At 36.0% G+C, this 22,761-nt stretch overlaps 1 protein-coding gene across 2 annotated transcripts in view; it reads left to right on the forward strand.

Moving 5' to 3' along the window:
• FAF1 (Fas associated factor 1) overlaps nt 1–22,761 on the forward strand; it is a 499,303-nt gene that overhangs the window by 381,415 nt on the left and 95,127 nt on the right. For both annotated transcript variants that reach the window (XM_082834106.1, XM_082834105.1), the window contains exon 13: nt 6,332–6,486. In XM_082834106.1, the coding sequence (XP_082690232.1) occupies nt 6,332–6,486 (155 nt within the window). The remainder of the gene's footprint in view (nt 1–6,331; nt 6,487–22,761) is intronic.

Here is a 22,761-nt window from a genome sequence, read left to right on the forward strand (position 1 = left end):
ATAGACCTACAGTAATGTGTTCTGACCTTTCTTTCCTCTGTGAAGCATTTCAGTAGAATCTGTTGGTTTTATATTTGCTTTGTAATTTACAATCATTTATAAATAACTGTATTAAGAAAATCAAAGTATTTCTGATGTTAAGTAGTGCCTAGTATCTTTATTAGAGATATTGGAAGCTTAATTTCTCTAGTATATACATTTATGAAGAACTCTAAAAATCAATAAAAAGAAGACAACAACCCCATACGGGCAAGCAATATAAGTAAATATTTCACAGAAAAGGAAAGTAAAAACAGTTTGCTATAACAGCCAGTCACTTGAGCTTCCAATTTCCTTATTCATAGAAACTTTAGACGTGTTTATCTTTCTCAAAGGTATTTTATAACCTGAGTATTACCATTTGAACAATGAAAACTGATAAAGCTCTATACCCAATGAACATTTGTCAGCTTATTTTATGAAGAGAGTTTGATTTTGCTTTAGGCTTTTCAGTTTGTTTGCTTGTTTAACCTGCGACTTTCATATGAGAGTTCTCCCTTTGTGAGACTCAAGTACATCTGTGTCCTCAAGAGTGCCATTCCAACATCTGCTTCAGGAAGTGAGAGGAAGAAGATACCATCCTGGCATCTCCTCATCTTCAGTAGCTGGCTGTTTCCTTTTGGAACCTCTCTAGTTGGTTGCTACCTGTTGGTCCCTAAACTCAGCTTTGGGAGACAAAAAATGCAAAGTGTCACAATTCTTTCCAAAATCCGTCTGCACTCTGGTTCTTCACTCTTCAAAAATTACTAGCTTGGAGTTCTTTGAACACATCAGGCCATTGACAGCACAGGGCCTTTCCCAACCTTTTCTCTTTGCTTTTCCTCTTTTTCACTCTTCTTTTCCTCGCTATCACCTAAATTTAGAATTCAGCTCAAGTATCTCCTTCATAAAGAAGCAGCCAATCTGTTGTTCATGCCTAGACCCTAGGACCACCTCTATTATAGCAGTCATGTCATCACTCCCATCTAGACAGAGTGTTGGACTTCCAGAACTGTGTCACCCAAGGCACAGAAAAGAGAAGTAGCTTTCCCAAGATTGCACAGCTGAGTGGTGGCAAAGCAGGAATTTGAATCCAGACAATGTAGCTTCATGCTGCCCTGCCTCTATTCTTACAGTGTGCTTATCTTGAGTCATGGTTGGGTGCTGGGCTGGACCTATGAATATCCATATACAGGAACAGGATTGTGGAAATGGGCAGTGTACTAGGATGATCCTATTTAGAGCCTGGATTTAAAACAATAAATAAGACAGCTACAAAGGACATTTTGAGGTACTGGGGAATTTTGAATATGGACTCTGTATTAGATGATTTTAGCAATATTAACTTGTAAATATTGTAAACAATATTAAATGTCTTAGGTGTGATTAAAGAAATTATGATTATGTAAGGGAATGTCCTTATTTCTTAGGAGACAGACACTAAAGTAGGGTGGAGGTGTCATGATATGTGCAACTTTAAATGTTTCAGGGAAAGAAGCATAAAAAGAATGATAGAGCAAATATGGCAAAATGTTAATAATTGATAAATCTAGGTAAAATATAAAAGAGTGTTTATTGTTGTATCAGTGTATCAGTTGGTTGTGTCAGTAAACCACCCCCAAACTTAAAAGAAAAGAACAGCGATAATTCTGATTATTATGGTGATGATAATGATGATAGAAAAGGAGAAGGGAAACTGAAAGAGGAGAAATAAAATCAGCTCCCAATTTATACAAAGGAAATTATTTTTAATTTATTTTAATTCTTATACTGAAAAAACTATGAAATACCATTTCTAGAAATCGTTTGTCATATCAACTTCAAAATCATTGAACACACAGATTATGGATGTTCTCGTACTTAAAATGAAACTAGACAACTTCCTTTTCAGTCCATCAGCAAATATTTTCTAAGTGTCTGCTCTGTGCCTGGCTTATTTTGAGACATAGCCAGCTCATTTCTTCCAGCTCTAATGTTCTGTGGTTCTGTGATGCTAAGTGTCTAAATACAATAGCTACTGTAGCTCAAGGCCAAGTCACACTGGTTGCTGTCAGCTTGGCACTTCCTAAGCATCAACTTAGTACCTTAGCTCCTGGGTTTGAATGTGAAGATTAGTGAGGCCCTGAAGGCACAGACACAATGAAGCATCCCAAACACTATGGCCAGTAGGAGAAATGAAGGAGCTGTATAATCTTTCATACATTTTCATGGCTATCATTTCTCTTGAAATGGCTTTCAAATCCTTTATTTTACATGGATAGTTCCGGAATCTTGATCCTAACAGCTGCATTTTACTTGGCACCTACTATGGGCCAGGCATCGTAAATAGGCACTTTACCTACTTTATCCACAATTGTTACAACACCCATCTAACCCCCACAGTCACACAGCTGGTGAGTGGCAAAACTGGGTTTAGCACAGAGCTTTCTGTTACTTTAATGCTTGGAGACTTTCCTTTAACTGTTAACCAAAACCTAGATCACAAAGAGGGAGTCTGAGGAGAGTATAGCTGGGCTGCTTGCCTTTGTCGTCAGCCAGACTTACACCTCTCTGCCAAATTAGGAAGGACAAATAAAATGTAGGGTTTTTTAATGCCCCAATCTTACTGCTTCTCATATGATACTGCAGTTAACTCTTTGCTTTCTCCATACGCCACCCCCTCCCCACCCCCAACTCTTAGAGAGCAAGGGAACTTTGTTTTATTCACCTTTGTATTCTCAATGCCTAACACATAGGCACTCTGTAAATGTTATTGAACTAAATTATTAATGGGCCAAAGGGAAAAATGGTTATAGTAATGGAAAACAAAACATTTTCCTATGCTTTTTCTATGTACTAGATGCCGTTTCTTCACAAAAGCAATTTTCTGATATGCTGAATGCAGTTCTCACTGTTTTGGACTGTGTTTAGTTGAGCTCAATAAAGTAATCAGAAATCTGAGTCTGGGGTTCATTTAGGTGTGCCTATAATTTAATCAGAGATTTATGTAGCCCAAATTTAGTAGCATTTACATATTATTGAGCCTTTATATTTTGCTTATTTTTACTGTCATAATAGCAGAAGAAAAATTTTTGTTGACAGCTTACTGTGTTTGAGAGAAAAGATTATTTGAAGATTATTCAGTTTCTCTTTTGAAAGCTACTGTGGGAGTACCCCCAACCTGAAGATCCTTTTCTGATATCTTTGTATCATCTCCTTTCTCACAGTTTAGGGCTTAAAGTGAGAATTTTTTTTTAAGTGTGTTTTCCTGGCATCTCATGTTTAACAGTGTCAGGGGTTTGTGTCCCTAGAACGAAAACTGTTTCTCCAGAGCCTTTTTTCTCTCAGCTTCTAGTGAAAAGAGGGGTGAGGCGAGCCAGTCGCTTACCACAAAGCAATGCCACCACAAAGGAAAGATTAAGGGTTTAGAGAGAGGTCAATGTGGGTTTTTCTCTAACTAAACACTTTCCTAAAGTTTCCTTGTGGAAAAATAATGAAGTCATCTCAGAGTTTTTAAAGAATTTTTATTTCTTTTTCACCGTCTGCATTCGCTTGTCTTCTCAGCATGGATGTTTAATCTTCCTAGGCTTTGTGAATTGGCCCAAATGAATAAGTGGTGAGCTGTCTCTCTAGGAGCTAGAGGCTTATTCTAAGGGCCTAATCACTGAGTAAACACATCTTTGCCCTCCCTCTCACAACTGCGATATAATAGTCGAGATTCTAGCACAGTAACCTGGATATTGCAGGGACCAATGCTTTGAAATGCAGAATGGTTGATCCTCCAAAACAGTGCCTGATCTTCGCCCACCTCTTTCTTCTTTTTTAAATTAAATATTGCCAAAGAGATGCTGTTTTATTGCTTGATATTGTGCATTAGTGCCCTGGATTTCCAAGTTTAGTTTCAGTCAACACTGTCAGCTGCACGTATAGGGAACTCTCCATGTTGGGTTTCCTAGTAGCCTCTTCAGCACATGTGTGTTTGGTTTGGAAGAGCATTTAAATTAAATCAGTAAGATAGCAATGTAAATCGCTAATCTCTTTCCCAAAGTCTAAATATTCCATTGCAGTGTTCTTGAGAGAAATAGGCATTTTAAAGATTTAGCCATTGCTATTGTTTGGTTAGAAATATGCTGATTCAAAAGTGGACAGCTCTCTTGTTCCCAGTGTCTCATTAAAGGTAGTTGCTGAGATACGATCAAGCAGAATTAGAGGTTGACATCCCCCTGTCTGTTGGGCCAGAGAGCTTCTAAGAAGAGGAGCTCTGAATTTGTTAGTGCTGCCAGGTTCATGTTCCTTTCCCTAAAGCAGCAGATTTCTAGATTTGTTTACTAAGAGTGATTTGGCATTGCAGCTACCATTTGGTGTCTTTTTTGCCAGAGGGCTATGGTTGATATCAGCATTCATGTTTCTTTCCTCAAACATGCTGAGTCCTGTGCTAACTTAGGGATACAAAGAAGACTGAAAGAAAGAGACCTGGTCCTCACCCTTGAGAAACTTTGTCTAGAGGGGAAACTGGTAAACAATTGGAATACTAAAATAGAAGAGATAGAGGCCCAGAAATGGAAGCTCTTAATGCTGCCTGAAGGAATCAGGGAAGGCTTCCCAGAGGCATTTGCTTTGAGCCTTAATGGATGAGTAGGAATTTTCTAGATAAGTATCTCTCCAACAATGTATCTGATTACAAACTTCCTAGATACCAGCTACTGGTATCTGCATATATCAACATAGATGAAAAAACCCTAAATCTTTCTTGTTCAGCATTTAATCACCACTGCTTCCTGCTGGGCCTGACATGAAGAATATTTTAACCAATACTTCTTGAATGAATGAATGGACACATGGAAGCATTTTGTCCTTATTCCCATTACATGCTGTCTCTGAGGCCCCGGAAGCACTGATATATATGAGCATCTGGTGCCTTAATATTCTACAGGCTCTCCAAGTCTTGACTATAGTGCAGTTAGGTTCCCTGCTTCAGTATCCAAATAAAGAACACTAGGCTTGGAGTCAGTCAGTCTGGGTTCCAATCCCAGATGTACCACTTACTTACTAGCTTTAGAATTAGGGTAAATCAGGTTTCTAAAGCTCAATTTCCACATAGGCTAATGAAGTTAAGAATACTATTTTACAGGTTTATTCTGGGGATTAAAGTACCTCTGGCTACCCTCATCTAGTGCAAAATTTCTCTTTGAAGAAAATATTATTATTATTAGGATTATTATTTGGATTATTTATCAGGATAATTCCAAGCATCAGACTTTCATCTACATGAGCCCTTTTTCTGTAAATGTCCTTCTTTTGTTTAGAATCCCACACAGCAAATTTCTTCATCATCACATTCTTACAGCTTCCTTGAAATTTTCCTTCACCAGAATTTCACAGATTAAATGTGTATATTGTCCTTAACCATAAAATTTTATCTTTCCATGTCCTGGTAACTGACTGTTCTTTAACTCAGCTCTTCTCCAAGGTAGCACCAAAAAGTTAAGGACAATTTAGGTTCTTTAATCATCATTGTTGTGGTTAAAGCTGACATTTGCAAATTATGTTGCTCAATTTCAGTTTTTAGTTTCAGTTATTTTATTGATTATCCAACTATTACAGAGGATACTTTTAAGAGAGCAGATGTCATTTCTTGAAAGCAAGTTTTATCAGGCAAAAGGGAAAGAATAATTTTCCATATGAAAAACTTCACTGGACATTTTCTGAAATATAAACTAGAAAGAATTCATGTGGAGTGAACATTTTTCTATCATCCTTTCAAACGGCAATTAGATGTCACATGCTCTTAAGTAAGGACTTTGACATGGGAACACATTAAGGGCTTTGAAATTACCTGTGGAACTAAAACAAGTTTATTTCAGACCTTTTTCTTTCAAGTAGAAGAGACTATTTAGTGCTCAGATTAAAAACAAAAAATATGTAAGAGATTTTGGCATCCAATCTTCATCAGTATTTTTTTCTCTGTATAGTTGAATAGTTCAGAATTAATTTTCTCTTTACATATAAAGTATGTGTTAAATACAAAGAATGGTAATTCCATTTTATTTAAAGAAAATGCCATTCTGTTGCAATTTGTACTTGAGATAGGCTTGCACATGTTAACAGGAATCTGCGACAGCAGTCTGTAAAACAATACAATCATCCTAGCCTTTTTAGAGTGTAAGGAAACAAAATGTATTCACATTAGTAGATGTCCAGGTGTCAGTTACTCTTTTAGGGAATAGCATTTAATTTTTACTGTTGTTTATATTGACTGACTGTGCCTTTCCAGAATTCAAGAAATCCTAATTAGTGCATATTTTAATTCATCAGTCTTTTCCCCTCTTTTCAGAGAAAGCTTCTTGCTGTCTACCTCCACCACGATGAAAGTGTATTAACCAACGTGTTCTGCTCACAAATGCTTTGTGCTGAATCTATCGTCTCTTATCTGAGTCAAAATTTTATAACCTGGGCTTGGGACCTGACAAAGGACGCCAACAGAGCAAGGTAACACTGTTGTTCACAAGTTATAAGTTGGGCTTTTTTATTGTTAAAAGTCATCATTGTATTTGGTTTCTTATCATCATAAACATTTTCATCCTCAGCATTAAATTTTCTATTATTACATTTAATTAGATAAAAGCTATTTGTTGTAGTTAACATGCAGTTATTTTCAATTGTGAAAAAATACCTTAACTAATAAAAGATTTCTTAAATTCAAGAATAACCTGAAAACCAAAAACCAAAATACATTGTTCTTGTCTTTTTGCAATAATAATAATATAGTACCTTCCTATGTACTGTATGTTCTTATGTTCTAATATGTTGTTGAATATTAAAATCTGTTTCTAATAATATTCAGAAAAGACAAGGAAAATCTAATATATAATCCTACTAGTAAGTTTAGTTTTTAATAATTCCAGTGATGAAGGCAGGACATTCTGGACCAGTCCATTGGAGTTGGTAATAGCTTAACTCTAGCATATGCTAATTGATGTAATCGCTTTATTGCACACATTCTTTTGCACACAGCCAGCATTACATCCATATTCTCAATGGGAAAAAAAAAAAAAAAAATCCCCTTCCTAGCTGTCAGGATAAATTTACTTAGTTTGTTAATCATCATATCTGTAAGTGATGAATAATTATTCATATTTTACCTATTTGAGTTTGCCATCTGAAATATATTTCATCGTGTTTAATTACACATGTGGCCGTAACATCCTGTGATGCTACTTTGGGTGTGTTAACACAATCATCATCACAGACTGCTGATTTATGAACAGGGAGATTAAATTCATTCATTTCAAGGCAATCCTATTGTAGTTACCTAATTTAAATGACTGTAGAACAATTAGAAATCATCTGATTTGTCTTTTTATTATTTTATGGCTCACTGAATTTTTGCTCATCATTCAGACTTTGTTTTATGTAATCTGAATCTGAAAAGAAAGATGATTCTTCTCTTAAATGTGAAGCAAAAGAATGTTGAAGCAATTTCTTCATCTAATACTTCATTTCTTTAAGTAAATGGTTAGGAAATTTCATAGGATGACTTCGTTCTGCCTTGGAAATGTTCCCTGTTATACATAAATAAAGAACCTTTAGCACCTGTATTTGTTTAAATTAAATCAGGTTATTATTCACACTCAGTTAAAGGTGATGAAAAGCAGTGCCAAAAACAGATAAAAATGCAGCATCGAAGGGCTTTCATGAGGCAAAATACATAGACTGGAGACTTGGCTAAATCTTTTGCCATTCACTGGCAGTAAGGAATCTCCTCCTTTCCTTTTATCCACAACTTGATGGAGAAGGAAACACTATTTCTAAACCATCTGTAGTGGCTAAGTTCAGCGGGCTACCTGCTGTTATTTTGTTCTATCCTCCATTTAATTCCTTAGTTCCTTTTATTTTACAATGACAAAAAATTGCAGTGTAGTTTCTTTTGAAAAGTAGTGTTTGAGGGTTTTTTTTTTTTGACTGGCAATCAACAGCCATGTAATTGCTTTGTTATGTTTTACTAAAGAAGTCTGTTAAGTAGCACAACTTTGATACACTAGTAATAAGAGTTTGCAGGTTACAGAGACACCTGTGGTGACCAAAGCGACAGAAGCTGCTTATTAGAAAGAACCAGTACAGCTGTGTCCTATTAACTCCTTATGACACTTTTTTAAAACACAAAATAAAGGCCTTGTTTAAGGCTTTAGAGCTATTTCCCAGTGAATTGCAAGACCAACTGTGAAGTATGATAGGATATTTCAATCTACATTTTTTAAAATGTGGCATCCCATTATTAGGTTACTGTTATGAAAACAAAAAGATATTAAAAACTAAATAGAAACATCTAGGAATTTAATAAACATAGCAACAAGAACCAGGGCAGTGGGGAGAAAGAGAACATAATTTCTGGGATTTAAGATACTTGACGTCCTTATTCAAAGTCAAGTTCTATTCATATTAGAAATTAAAAACTATTGATATTTAAAGTTAAGGTATTACATTTCTCTCTATAAAGTAATAAGTAAAATTATGTAGCTACTGTTCATGTACACCTCCTCATTATTACAGTTAAGGCCTATGGTAAAATTCACATTTTACAAACACAAGATGAAAATTCACTGGAATGGCATATTCCTAAGAGAGAGTAAAAGTCGATTACCTTTTGATATACAAAATTATAAGTTAGGCTGATTTCTTGCCCCCCAAAAAGAGTTTAGCTTTAGCCACAATTTTCTTACCATCTACCATAGATTAATCTAAATACAATTATTTGCGTTTCCATCTCTGTGATGTTTCTTGGATCTTTATCACATTTATTCAAAAGTGTTTGTCATGAAAATTGATTGCATCATCCATTTGATGCGATTAACAGTAACAAAACCTAAAACTTTCCCTCTCAATTCAATAGAAGTCTGCTGTACTGTTTATTGGTCAGTGGTCTCTATAACAGAAGTTTTTGTGCCATCATTTGCTATTACCAGGTAGTTAAAATGGGACAAATTAATATGTGGAAATACAGAAGAGATGTCTAGACATCACAAATAAGATTGTTGCTGTGGGTTTCCTTTCAACTGTGATTTCTTTATGACAGATGTTAAAGTTTAGAAATAAATTCCTGGTGTATTTCTTGTCTGGTCCCATATCTAGTTATCCTAGTTCAGGCTAATCATATAAGTTTCAAGAGTCCTAAGCCTATAAACTATTTAGCCTGGATGCTTCCTTAGTGGTTTTCTGAGACTGTCCTCTGGTATGATAGCTGGAGACATTGATGCCCAAGACAGGAAGGGACTTGCCAAGCAAATTTATTTTTGCTTAAGAAATACTTGGATTAAGCCTCCAGAAACATTAGTCCTCCATAATTTACTGTGAATCTCTCCTGTTTCTAGAAGACAAGTGAAGGATTTTGAACTAAGTGAATGCTTTGGTAAAGTTACCAGAATATGAATGTAAATTGCTGTTATAAGTCAAATTTCCTGATTTTGCTAACAAACCAGAATACCTGATTTCGCTAACAAAGTAGAATAAAAAAGAACTATAGAATGTCACTAGTATACACCCCTGTAGTGTTGATGATTTGGATTTCCCACTTTCAAAATGATTCTAGTAACTTTCTAAGTTGAATACTTAAGTTAACCAACCTGTATCTGTATAATGGATTAGAATAACTTCTAGATTGATCTTGGAACATTCCAAATGTGAACTGAGACATCAGACTTTAGCAGTAGTGATTACTTGCCTGTTTTCTCCCTCACTAAATTGTGATCTTCTGGAAGGACTTATTTTATTTGTCTCATTAAACAAGGAACTTTACAAAATTCTGGGAGAAAGAAACAATAAAAATTTGGCAAATGAATGTATTCTTCTAATTCCACTTAAGAATGTTGCTTATAATTTCAGTATTGTATATCTAAATAAGATGTCTTTCTTGGAAAACTCTCTATAGTCTTACTGGCTGCCATGTGTAGTTGCATTTCAGAGCCGTTCTTTCTTAAAGGAGTAGGCAGAAAGCCCTTGTTAGTCTTGAGAGGTGCTAGAGGGTATAATTTCCCAAATATCCAGTTGAACAACAATCCTGATAGAAACAGTAGGATATGCCGGTAAAGAAAAAGCTAAAAACAGATAGATAATGGTAAACAAAGAGATCTTGCATATCACTTCTGGAAGTGGCTAAAATATCTTAAGAAAGGTATATATTCCTCCATGTTTATTCATTGAATAAACATTTACTGAATGTTTAATATGAACCAGGATTGGTGCTATGCACTGAGGATGAAAAGTTGAAAAAGACACAGTGCTAATGCTTAAAACACTCATGGTCTAGTAAGCAAGACAGACATAAGAGCTAATATGTAACATGAAATATGTACAAGGTGCTTTGGGAGTATAGGTGAACTTCATACTGAGTGACTCTACCTGAGTGAGCCAGGGAAGGACTTGAAAGAGATGACACAAGAAGGTGATAATAGAATTTCACTCTTTCTGTTCAGAGATTTTTAATATTAGCAGCATTCCTTGTTTGTTGGGTTGCAGGTATTTGCTATTCTTATAAAAGGATATTGGTATTTTAAACCTCATAATTAGCTATCTGAATTGTGGAAGAGAGAAAAAAAAGAGAAAAAATGTAATCCTGTGTGGTCTGAACCAAACTGAGGATTAAGGCCAACCAACCGGGATGGACAGATTCCAAAAAGTTGTTTTGTTAATGATTCATCCTGGTACTGGCATATGCTTATAGGCGGACAGTGGAGCAGAAAAGTATTTTTAGCACAATGTAGTGAATGAATGCTTGGTCTATGAAAGAATAATTTCTTAAAATTCAGAACACATATCACTTCTAGGAAGCCTTGCATCTTCCCATTCTTCCCTTGCCTCAGTCTGGGTAAAAATGCACATTCTATATGCTCCCATGATATCACTGTACTAACTTGTATTGATGGCACTCATTATACTGAATGTTTATTGTCTATCTCCCTGCTAGGTTGTCAGCTCCCCAAGGGAGCTATGTCTATAATCTCAATGCATTAAAGTGCCTTTTAAAAAATAAGTGTTATATTGGTAAATAAACCAATAATCTCTCATAGGCTTATTGAAACATAATGGATAAGAGAGACCAGTTGGGGTAGTAGAAAGAGCATTGGAAATGCTACCATATCCCTCTAATTGTGCGATTTTCCCCCCACAGCCATTAATAGGAATAATAAAGCAAAGCCTTCAAAAGCCTTCTCCTTGCAGAACTAAAAATGTCCAGACTGGGTACCTCGTCTTCTGCTGGCACTATAGCATCCCAGCCTATTGTGGCCTATGCTCATGTGCCCCAGGCACCCACCATCTGGAAAGAGGATTGAATTCCAACCAAGACAAGTTTATCCATTGGTTCCAAAGTTTCTTCCCCAGACCCACCAAGTCTCTATGATATCTCTAAAGTAATTGGCCTCTCAAATGGGGCCATTTGAGATGGTACTCTGAGCCTTCTGCACTGGTGGTGACATTGATTAAAGTAAATATGCCCGTAGGATATATAGGAATACTGGACTGGCTTCATGATGAGCTGTGCCAAGAAGGTAGGCAAAGGTCCATTTGGGCACCTTCAGAATTAAATATAGAGAGAACTAGCACAATAAGTATTGATTTGCTTACCTCTATTAGAGCTGTTTGGGACTGGGTAATGAGAACATTGGCACATGAGTGCCCTTGGTGCTGAACTGCAGGTTCTTGACTGAAGCTGCTTCATGAAGGAAAGCCATATAACATATGTGGCACAATAAACCACCAATATTAACCAGTAATAAGTGGGTTAATGGGTATCACTTGTTCTGAACAGGCCCACATGGCAAATGTCTTACTTAGTACATCCAATATAGGCATTGTTTTAGATTATCTAATTCTAGAAAATTTAAACATTGAATTTGACTAGGATAGTGCCAACTGGGTAATTAGCTGGCTATGAGTGCTGAAAAATAAGTTGCTTATATGTAAGTTCCTGAGTTGAAAGTGTGTGGCACATCAGTGTACATGCTACACAGTGTTAAATCAGGCATTGCACACTATTTCTAAGCAGTGTTCCCTAGGAATTGCTGACAGTGCCTGAGTTACACAGGTTACATGTAACATACATAGCTTTGTATTAAGTTTTGCATACACAGTACCAATGTTCAAAGACAGAATTCTATTGCCTATCAATATTAGCTTTTGAATTTAATGCACTTGGGTGCAGTATATCAGGTCACTGTAGACTTCTGCTGCTATGCTGACAGGTACTTGTTAGCCTTAATATTCAAGTGATAGTTTTCCACATTACTTAATCTTTGGCAAGAGTTAATTGGCTTAAATCTCTTATCAGTAGGTTGTCTTTGCCTGCACTTGCCATCACAGTGGCTTACCCTTAATTCCAAACTACTCACTGGTTCATGCCTGGCTGAAGCTAGCTGACCATGTTACTCTAGCCCTACACTTCCATTTGATCCAGCAAATATAGCCCAGGTGTGGGGTCTGCATGGGAGACACAAGGAGTGTTAATATCCAGCTGCTACCCTAGGAGAGATATGGATTCTGCAAAAGTAATAAAGGATAAAACAGATGGACATGTTGTGGTCAGAGTACTAAGGCTTCCAGAGAGCCTTCATGCCAGGTTTCCATATAATTTTGCCCAAACTTCTTTATTTCCTTTGTGACACGTTTTCCTTCCCATACTTGTAAAGGAAATGTATTGCCATCCTAAACATCCCAGGTCAAGGCTTAATTAATGCTTTAAAATAAAGGTTCTAAAACACTAGGAGAGTTTGTCATTTTCTCCCTGGTTTGTTTTGTGAAGAGGGAGGAGAGAAGGTGAGGAGGAACCCCTCCTGTTCCATGATTACATCCTACCCACTCATTTTCTCCTTTTCTCCTCTGCTTTTGATTTTTAGTGGCGGTCTTAACAGAATGTCAAGATCAATTTGCAGCATGGTTTAACTCAAGGTTTGCGTTCTGCCAGCAGCAATTGTCCCTGCAAACAATGCCGTGTGTTCTTGTAACTTCAGAAGCTTTTAGAAGGATCATGGCAAGGGCAGCATCTAATGACTTTATTAGTGTAGGGTTTCAAAATGGGCTCGGTAATTGTTCATATCTCTTTGTCAGCAAGTCATAATTACTGCTCAGCATTGTCCAAGGGTGCACTTGTGAATAGTTTCCTAATAGTACTGAAAGGAAGGAAAAGAGGGAAAGGATAAAAGGTGATGGCCTCTTACAATTGAGAAGAAGCCAGTCTGTATATAGATGATGGCTAAACTGTTTATAATATATTCTTTACTCTTTTTAAAATAGACAATTATCCTTTTAAAAGTGTTCTTTGAGATAACTTTAAATTACCAGTTTACAAGCTTTTTAAACTCTGATTTGGATACTTCCCACACTATTACCTAATACTACAATCATAACTGCCTGGTGGTGCATGCATTGTATCTGAATCAAGCATTTGTGTAAAAAAAATTTATTTCCTTGACATTAATCGAATTAATGCTATTCGGGAAATATATATTTAACTCAGATAGAGTTGTCTGTTTTCACAGTCTACATGAAAACTGTTGTTAGGAAAGAACAATACAAGGTGATACTGTTGACAAGATAGTCCAAAAGAACATTTAAGTTTTTATCAAATCCAATTTTCCTCATGCACTAGACTTTTCTTGTTACTCTCTTGGCGTTCTTCTTGGTCTTTCTCCTAAACACTCTGTGCTTTGAGTATTCTAGGGATCTTGATTTTGAGAGTGATAGAATTGAAAGAATCGTTGCCTTGTCAAGATATATAAAGTTTGAGCTTCACACCAAGACTTCTCCCCTTTGTGCTGTGTTGCCAAACCCTTACCTGTTCTGTGACTCCCTGCAGTGTACTCATGTATAGTTATGTGCAAATATTCACTTCCAGTAGCTAGTTATTCTCGTATTTTAGGGTATACAGATTCAAATGAATATGACTGCCAGAGGTACTCGATCCAGTTTATATATATAGATTACAAAACATGAGTTATCTAATGAAACAAATTCTAAAAATAAGACATTTCCAAAATAAAATTATTTTTTAAAGTAATATACCCCATCATGTCTTTTGCTTTTCTTCTTATCTGAAATTGATAAGATCTAAAGAGATTTGTTTTCTTAATTGCTTTGTCAATGTTGATAATTTTTATATTCATGATTGTTTCTGAAGAATTTTTACTCATCATGTCACCTATGCCATTTAAATTGGTAGCACATTTCTCTCTTTCATAAATACTGGTAGTAAAACAGTGAGAAAGCTGTAAAAGAAACATGTTAGTTCAGTCATGTAAAACCACCTATGGAAACTGGTTCCTCTGACATTTTTCCAGTATTTGCCTGTCAGTCTACATAGATGCGCAAAAAGGTTTTAGTGCCCAATAATCTTAATGATCAAATCTGCCAAATATACCACCAAAAATTGAAAGGGGAAATAACTGTTAGTCTGGAATTGGAGAGTGAGGTGAAATCCTATTTCTTACATGTTTGGGTAATTTGTTAGGGAATAGGTTTGGTATCCTTTCCTTCAGCATATGTTTGTATCTTTGTATTTGATTGCATTCTAGTAATAAAGTGACAGTTTTATATTATTTACAAATAAAGAGTTAACTGTAGGGATTTTTAAACAGCCATCCATTAATTTATCTGCTGTTGGCTGACTCAGTCTGTAGCCACAGCAACAATTTTTTAAATCCTCCTAAATTGTTGTCTTCTGCGTATCTTTCCTTTCCTCAATATGTGATCAGCACCAAGAAAGTCCTCTTTAACATTCTTCTCTACAGATCTCAACTAAGGAAGGGATGAGGCAAGTTTATATGAACAATAAAGATGCTATGACTATTATATCTCAATATGAGAAATTATATTTCCCAGTCCCACTTTCAAATAAGGTATTGGAGGTTCTGAGCTGCTCCCAAATAAGTTACTTAATTAACAGCCACAGCAACAAAAATTTATTATTTGGACATTACAAAAGCTATGTAAGTATTATTTATTAGTTCCTAAAGCAAAACCTATTCACATTTAAACATGTCAGTTGCTATTCTTAAAAGACTGATTTTCAATACAACTGTTTCTTCACTGTTTACATGTGGACAGTCATATGTCAGTCATAAAATGTAGGGCAGTTAAGAGGTAAGAGTCAGTCTAGGATTATGAAAAACAAGGGGTTATTAGGCAAGTGGTATAACATATCTAGATTTTTTTTCTTCTGTGAAAATGGGGGAGGGGTGACCCTATTTGAACTTTTTATCTCTAAAATTCTGTGACTTTCTGATGACTTGAACACATAGTTTTCAATATAAGCAAGATTAAAAATGAATGTTAGTAAAGTTTGTAAGTAGATTGTAGCATACTGCCCTTACCAGCTTGTGATCTAGTCAGAGTGACCTTAGTGGGCTATAGCTAAGGAAGCCACAGTCATTTTCCACCTCTTATACCAATAAAGGCATCTTCCTTACCCTTAGAATTGTCCTTCAAGCTCTTGCTATTTGTGATGGGAGCTTCTAGAGTGTCAATAGCTAAGATCAAGATTAACACCACTGCTTTAAAAAAACACACACATAACTGCAATCATTAAGCCCCAACTATGTGTCAGACACTATATATATATGAGCTCATTTAATCCTCACTCTATATACATTACCCCATTTAACCACAATTCTGCAAGGTAAATGGCAAAGTCCAATTTCACATGTGAGGAAACTATTTTTGGCTCAGAGAAATTCTGTAACTTACCCAAGGTCATGCAAGTGATTGTACCAGATATAAATCCCAGATCTACCTGTGCTTTTCTGCTACATAATGCTTCTTGTCCCATGACCTTGTCAAGCGGGATTATTACCAGCAAAGTTGTACTAAATAACTGTGCATAGCCCTGTGGGAGATATAAGAGAAATATAAGACATGGATCTTTTGCTCAGGTAACAAATAAACATGGAATTCACCAAATCTTAGAGTTGTGGGCTAGAAGCATTCTTAGTTAACATCCAATTTGCAACTGTGCAGGCATTTTTCCCTATATTATGTCTAACTGATATTACTACAGTCTCTACCTGAATACTGCTAGGGACAGAGAAATGAAAGCTTCAAAAGATAGTGTATTTTTGAGCTTCTCTAAAAGCCGGGAAAGGTTTTTGCTATAGTGCTTCTTCCCATAGAGAGTTTCTGCAACTTTCTCCCTTTTGGTTCTAGTTTTGGCCTTGGAATTACCTGGAATAAGCCTAACTTCTCTTCTTCATTATAGTCCTGTATCAGTTTAACCACAGCTATTTTGTCTGTCTTAATTTTCTTACCTTTCCAACCAAGATATATTTATTTCTTCCATTGTTCCTCGTATGGTAGGGTGTCTAGACCTAGTCCATTCTAAAGGGGCCCAGAATCGAGCATAATGCTTCAGAGGAAATTTCTCTGATGTTATGCTCAATTCTAGTCTGTAATTTTATTATTGGCTCCTATTGAACTGAAGGAATCAACTAAAATCCCCTAGCAGTATTTCAGGTATGGGATGGTCCAGAATGGGCTGGGTCTGAGTTGTTATTAAACCAGATCTCTGCCATTGACAAGATTTTTTGAAGTTTGGATTCTATTAACTCTCCCAAATTTTATCACTCATAAACAATAACTGAACTTCTTATCATCTCTACTCCTGTTATCATTCTTCATACTTCTCTCAGTTCCCAGACCTGTCCAACTCCAGAGAAACTTTTTTCTTCTCTTTATTCACCACACTTAGATGTGGTCATAAATAGAAACTGTATCACCTTATATATTTGGATTTCAAACATCTGGCTCTGACCAGCACTTCCTTTTCTACTCACTTGCTCAGTGTCACCACTGCTAAAATTTTTTTGTCTTATCATGCCCTTCAACCTATTGACCCATACCACTTCACTCCATCCACCCTTTCCTGTGTCCAACCTTCATTTCCTTCCTTGTCCTAATTAAATTTTAAGGTCCATCATGATCACTTCCTTGTAATACTTTAAACTCCCTCATCTCTGTCTTCCTCCATTGCATTCAATTTGTTAAACCCAACTATTCACCTTCCTTTTGCCTGTGCCTGGCAGTTGAACATTGCTGGAGATGATCACTCCACCTGATTTTTAAAAAAAATCAACACAAGCTAAGTTTTATATATAAACACTGAATTCAACTCTAATTCTGGCAGCTAAAGGAGAAAAAGGAAATGTGATAGGCATATCCTCATTCATTCATCTATCCATACAATGTATATTTATTGAGTTTCTATTATGCACCAGGTACTATGCCTTAGAGTTTACAGATTACCATTTAAAATTCTCATTGTCTGATAAAAGGAAGCCTAATAGTTCATCTCAAAATTTCCTGGCACTGAATTCAAGGAAGAATTTTATTGCATGATTTTTTATTTGACAATCATTAGGAAATATAATAAACAGTTATTTTTCTACTGTTGTTTTGTGTAAAATAGATCACTTTAAATAGATGTTTCTTATATCACTCCCCTGTAAAAACAGAGAGCTCCATGTTAAATGATTTTTCAGTAAAGGTAGCTCTTTAGGTGATATGGCCCTTAGATATTCCTTTTTTTCGTGATCTAACTCATAACAGGTATAGAGCTTAGAGAAAAAGCCTACGTAGTAAACTTGTTCATTCAGCTCTTTCTGTCAGACATCAGCTGTCTCAAATGAGCCTTTGTCAAGAGCTGGGTTGTAATCGATTCTTTCTTGAAAGCTTTGATAAGTGACTGAAGTGCTAATACTCCGTGCTGTTGGTCATTTATGTTTTAAAGACTTTTCTCCTATGTATAAGATTTCTACTAATGCTCTCCCACATTTCTTTTATCCATTAGAATAATAGTTCTTTTCAAATACATAAGGAAATTGTGTATAAATGTCAGGGTTTCAAGAGAAGCCAACCAACTCTGAAAAATTTTTGTATAATAATGCTGAACAATTTGTATATAATAATAAAATCACAATGTCTCCAAATTTTGCAGGAGGAAAACAATCAGAGAACATAGCATGAAAATAAATGTGTATATCTTCAGTCTCTACCTTAGAGTAGGGAATAATCTTATGATGATTCTGTAGAAGTTATACAGCAATATAATACATTTGTTCAGTGATAAGAGTCTGAGATTTGCTGTTAAAACTTATTTTAGGAAACATTTTGCCATATCCATAGTTTGGGGGAAGGGGAGATAAAAGAAAAGCCAATTTTGACTCTGAAGCATATAAAAGGAAGGAAGAAGAGGTATTGATTAATCCACAGACCAATTCCAGAAGTAGGCATCATTACCTTCACTTTATATGTGAGAAAACTAAGGCTCAGAAAGATTAAGTTATCCAAAGAAACAACTAGTGGGCTTCCCTGGCGGTGCAGTGGTTGAGAGTCCGCCTGCCGATGCAGGGGACGCGGGTTCGTGCCCCGGTCCGGGAAGATCCCACATGCCGCGGAGCGGCTGGGCCCGTGAGCCATGGCCACTGAGCCTGCGCGTCTGGAGCCTGTGCTCCGCAACGGGGGAGGCCACAACAGTGAGAGGCCCGCGTACCGCAAAAAAAAGAAAAAAAAAAGAAACAACTAGTAAGTGACAAAATCAGGTTTATTTGACTCCAAAGTCTTTGTTCTTCCCACAATATTATGCTGCTTGCAGTAATTCCTACTTTCTCTAATATGTTAATATTTGGATACTTTACACCTCTTCTAAGTAACATTTTCAGTCAGTGGGTGGTGACAAGATGAAATTATGTAAAAACTGCAGTATGCTAAAAGTCAGGAGGGGAGCTTAGAGTATGAACTTGTGGACAATACCTGCTATTTTGAAATGGGACCAAGTGACCTATCAAGGTAGAAGCATAGTGAAAGAGGCCTGGGAGACCATGATAATTCATACCAACTAACTGTCCTAGTTAAACTGATTTCAGCAAAGTAGTTGGAAGAGGAAAAGGAAGGTTGTATGGTCAACATTGTCATGGTGGAGATAAAGGTTACTAAAGCATGAACTGGCCCTTTCATGTAACACATACATACTGTTTGGCAGTAGGTGCTAGGAATGCAGAGGTGAATAAGAGATAATTCTCCTAATAGCAGTCCAGGAGCACTATCTTGGAACAGAAAGTTCTCCCTGATTTCTAAACTCCCATTCCGTTCTCTGATTTTTTCCAGCACTTAATCTGAACTAATAAATCTAGCCCCCAGTTATATATCAGATTATGTTGCCTGTTTGAGGCTATAACCCTAAATATTCTTAGTGTCTTAAGGACACAAACCATGTCTTACCTTGTTGTATATTTCATAGGCCCTCATAAATAACGATCAATTGGTAAAAGGCAGAACAAAGAAGAAATATTATCTGGCATTTAACATAAATTTGCCCTCTTGTATAGCCCGTGGAAAATGAATCTTCTCTTTACATTGCTAGAGAAAGAATTTCTGCATTTGACATTGGGTTCAATGTTCTCTGTTATCTCTCCCAACTTAAAATAAAATGGGGTACTTACATGTTTATGTTCTTACTCTTGGTGAGAAGGCAGCCAATTATCTATTTATTTATGATTATTGTCCCTCCAAAAAAATTAGTATAAATCAGTCCCTATAGATTAGTTACAGCCCTGTCATTAAACTGTCAGTGCCTCAAAGCCTTTCCACTAGAGTGATTTATAGATGACAACAAGGAGATATTTGTGTTTTCTTTTTAACTCTGACTACTAGTCTATTAAGACAATTTAGCAGTTTACTGTTACTGGGTAGTCTTAAACCACAGACAGGTGAGAGATGCTTTTCAGATTAAATCTTCCCAAAGTGTCATCCTGTGTTTTCTTAAATTTGCCTTTAGTTTGGCTGTGTTCTCTAACATGGATACAATATTTGCATTTGCACGGAGAGGCATTATACTATCCTTTTAGAAAACAATTTGGCAATATGAACCACTAATCATTAAATGATTCTATACCTTTTTACCCTATAATTCCACTTCACAGACAGGCTTTTTTCCCTAAGGAAATACTTTAAGAATTTATGTAAGTATTTTTTATAATGATAAAAAAACTAGAAAGAAAAATGTAGCAGTAGGTGAATAGCTATGAATATAACAGCTTATACATCTACACAATGGAATATTATTCAACCATTTAACATGCTGGTTCATTACTATCATATAGAAGGCTAGAAAACTGTATCCAACTAAACACTGATTACCACAAAAAGGAAAAGATATATTTGAGCAAAAAGACTGATAAGAAATAGACAAATGTGATTAACATTGTGTTAAAAGTTTGGGATTTCATGCAATTTTTCTTTATTTTTATAAGAGAGTTACTATCTTACTTTCAAATTATTTACTGATTGGGCAATACATTCACTTTAATCAAAACTCAAAAGTTGTAGAAAGGCATGTAATGAAAAGTCTCCTACTTATCCTTGTTTCTAAGTTACCTTTTCTAGAGGTAATGTTTTAAGTTTCTTATTTGTCCATCCAGAGATTATTTTATATGTAAGCAAACAAATATATAATTATTTTTCCCCAGTTTTACACAAATGGTAAGCACTATTTAACACCCTGCTTTTCCCACTAACATTATATCTTAAAAGATAGTTCATATCAGTTCATAAAGAACCCTTTCTATTTTATGGCTACATAGTATTCCTTTGAATTCTATAAGGTACTATAATTTATTTAACTAGATCCTAGTGGTTGACATTTGGGTTATGCCCAATATTCTGCTATTACAAGCTTACAGTAAATAACTATGCACATATGTTTCCATCTGAAACTACATCTGTGGATTAAATTCCCAGTTGTAGGAGTGCTAGATTAAGAGTTTGTGCATATTTAATTTTAATAGACACTGGCAAATTGCCCACAAAGGAGTTGGTACCAATTTCACTCCTACTAACAGTGTACAGTAGTGCCTGTTTCCCTGTAACCTTGCCAATGCAAGGTGTTACCAAAATTTTTTTGTCTTTACTAATCTGACAGATGAAAAATGGTTTCTTAGTATACCTTTAATTAGGACTTACTCATTATGAGCTATTTTGAGTATTTTTTCACATGTTCATGAGCCATTACTGTTTCCATTTCTTGAAGCTGTCTTTATATATTATTTGTGGATCTTTTCCTAATTGTTTGTTAAGAGTTCTTTATATATTAAGGAAATTAGTCCTTTTTCTGTAGTTCGAAATTCAGAATTTTTTCCCCTGTTCATCATTTATCTTTTGGCCGAGTTATGGTGTTTGTTACCGTGTGAAAATAGTCGAAATTATCAATTGTGTCTTTTGTGCTTTACTCTGCTTCAGCTATACTAACCTTCTTGTCACCTTTCAAATATGCTAGATACTCTCCAACTTTAAGGTCTTTGTTTTTGCTGTTCTCTCTGCCTGGAATTCTCTTCCTAGAGACATGTGTTCCGCTTCCTCCTTCACCTCTTTTGAATCCTTGATCAAATATCAACTTCTCAGTGAGACCTGACTTCTCTATTTAATATTGCAAACCACCCCCCACCCGGCCTTGTTTTTCCTCCATCACCCGGAGCTCACAGACTGTAATTTTGTGTCACATCGAATTGCAGCTCACCTATACAAATGAAGCAAGTGAGAATTATCATCTTCAATGTGGTCATCACCTCAGGAGACTAGACACTTGGTCCAGTGAATATGCCATTGCCCAAAACATTTAGGGAACAACTTCTTTAAAAGCTACCTTCAGAGAGAGCTTAAAGCCTTTCAAGGAAAGCAGTCCTGCGTCCTAAAAGCGGTATTTCTCAAAGTGTGTTCCATTAACCACTTATATCAGAATCACCTTGGATGGGGTTGGGAGCTTATTAAAAAGGCAGTTTCCTGGGCCTTACCCCACATCTGTTGAATCAGAATCTCTGGGGGATGGGGCTGAGGAACTTGCCTTTTGAATAAACTTCGTAGGTGATTCCTAGGCCATTAAAGGTTGCAAATCACTGCCATTATAGTCAGTGTCTTCCAGCTTGTTTACCTAACTCATTTTGAACCAAAGACTTAGGACTATTTCAAAAAATCAAAGCCACCCTTAAAGGACAAAGGCACATATGCCAGTGGTGCTGAAGATCATCTCAGGGAATGAGCTGAACAATGGATAGGCATGCAGACTTGTGGACATGATGTTGTGGAAGGAGACAAAAGCCTTTGGCTGGTTTTGGTATGCTTGACAATGCTAGCACCTTGATAAGTCTTACTTCACACGTTAAAGGACCTTGGCTTTAACTTCCCTATTAAAAGGAAAAGAAGAAGAAAGGAGAATTGTGTGTTGGCTAGATAGGTATGATCTCTAAGGTCCTTTCTCTATTTTGTGTTCTGGTTATTCTACTGTTGTACATAAATGTTTTTGAACCAACCCTAAACACATGAATGAATATGTATAAGTAATGAGGCTTATTACTATAGCAAAAACTGCAAGCTTGGTTTGCTTTAAAGAGAAGGGCCTCCTTAAATCAAAGTGACTTCAAAAGAAGTAGTATAAAAAACAAACAACAACAACCAAAAAACACTTGGCAACCCATATTGGAAAAGTCCTATAGTACTGTTGAATGTGAATTTCTTCTGCTCAATGACCTTTCGTTTTGGACAAATGGTTCACACATTATCAGAAAGACATTTAATGTGTTTAATGATTCAAGGGTAAGCAGTCAGGAATTGTGATACTGATTCTTGGTTTTAAATTAGTTAACATTACTAAACATAAATTGCAGCATTTATAATTGTACTTACTTATTTCTCAAATATCAATACCTACCCTTTCATTCTCTGAATGAAAATAAA

Source organism: Leucopleurus acutus (assembly GCF_964270905.1).
Source record: "Leucopleurus acutus genome assembly, chromosome: 2".
NCBI lineage: Eukaryota > Metazoa > Chordata > Mammalia > Artiodactyla > Delphinidae > Leucopleurus > Leucopleurus acutus.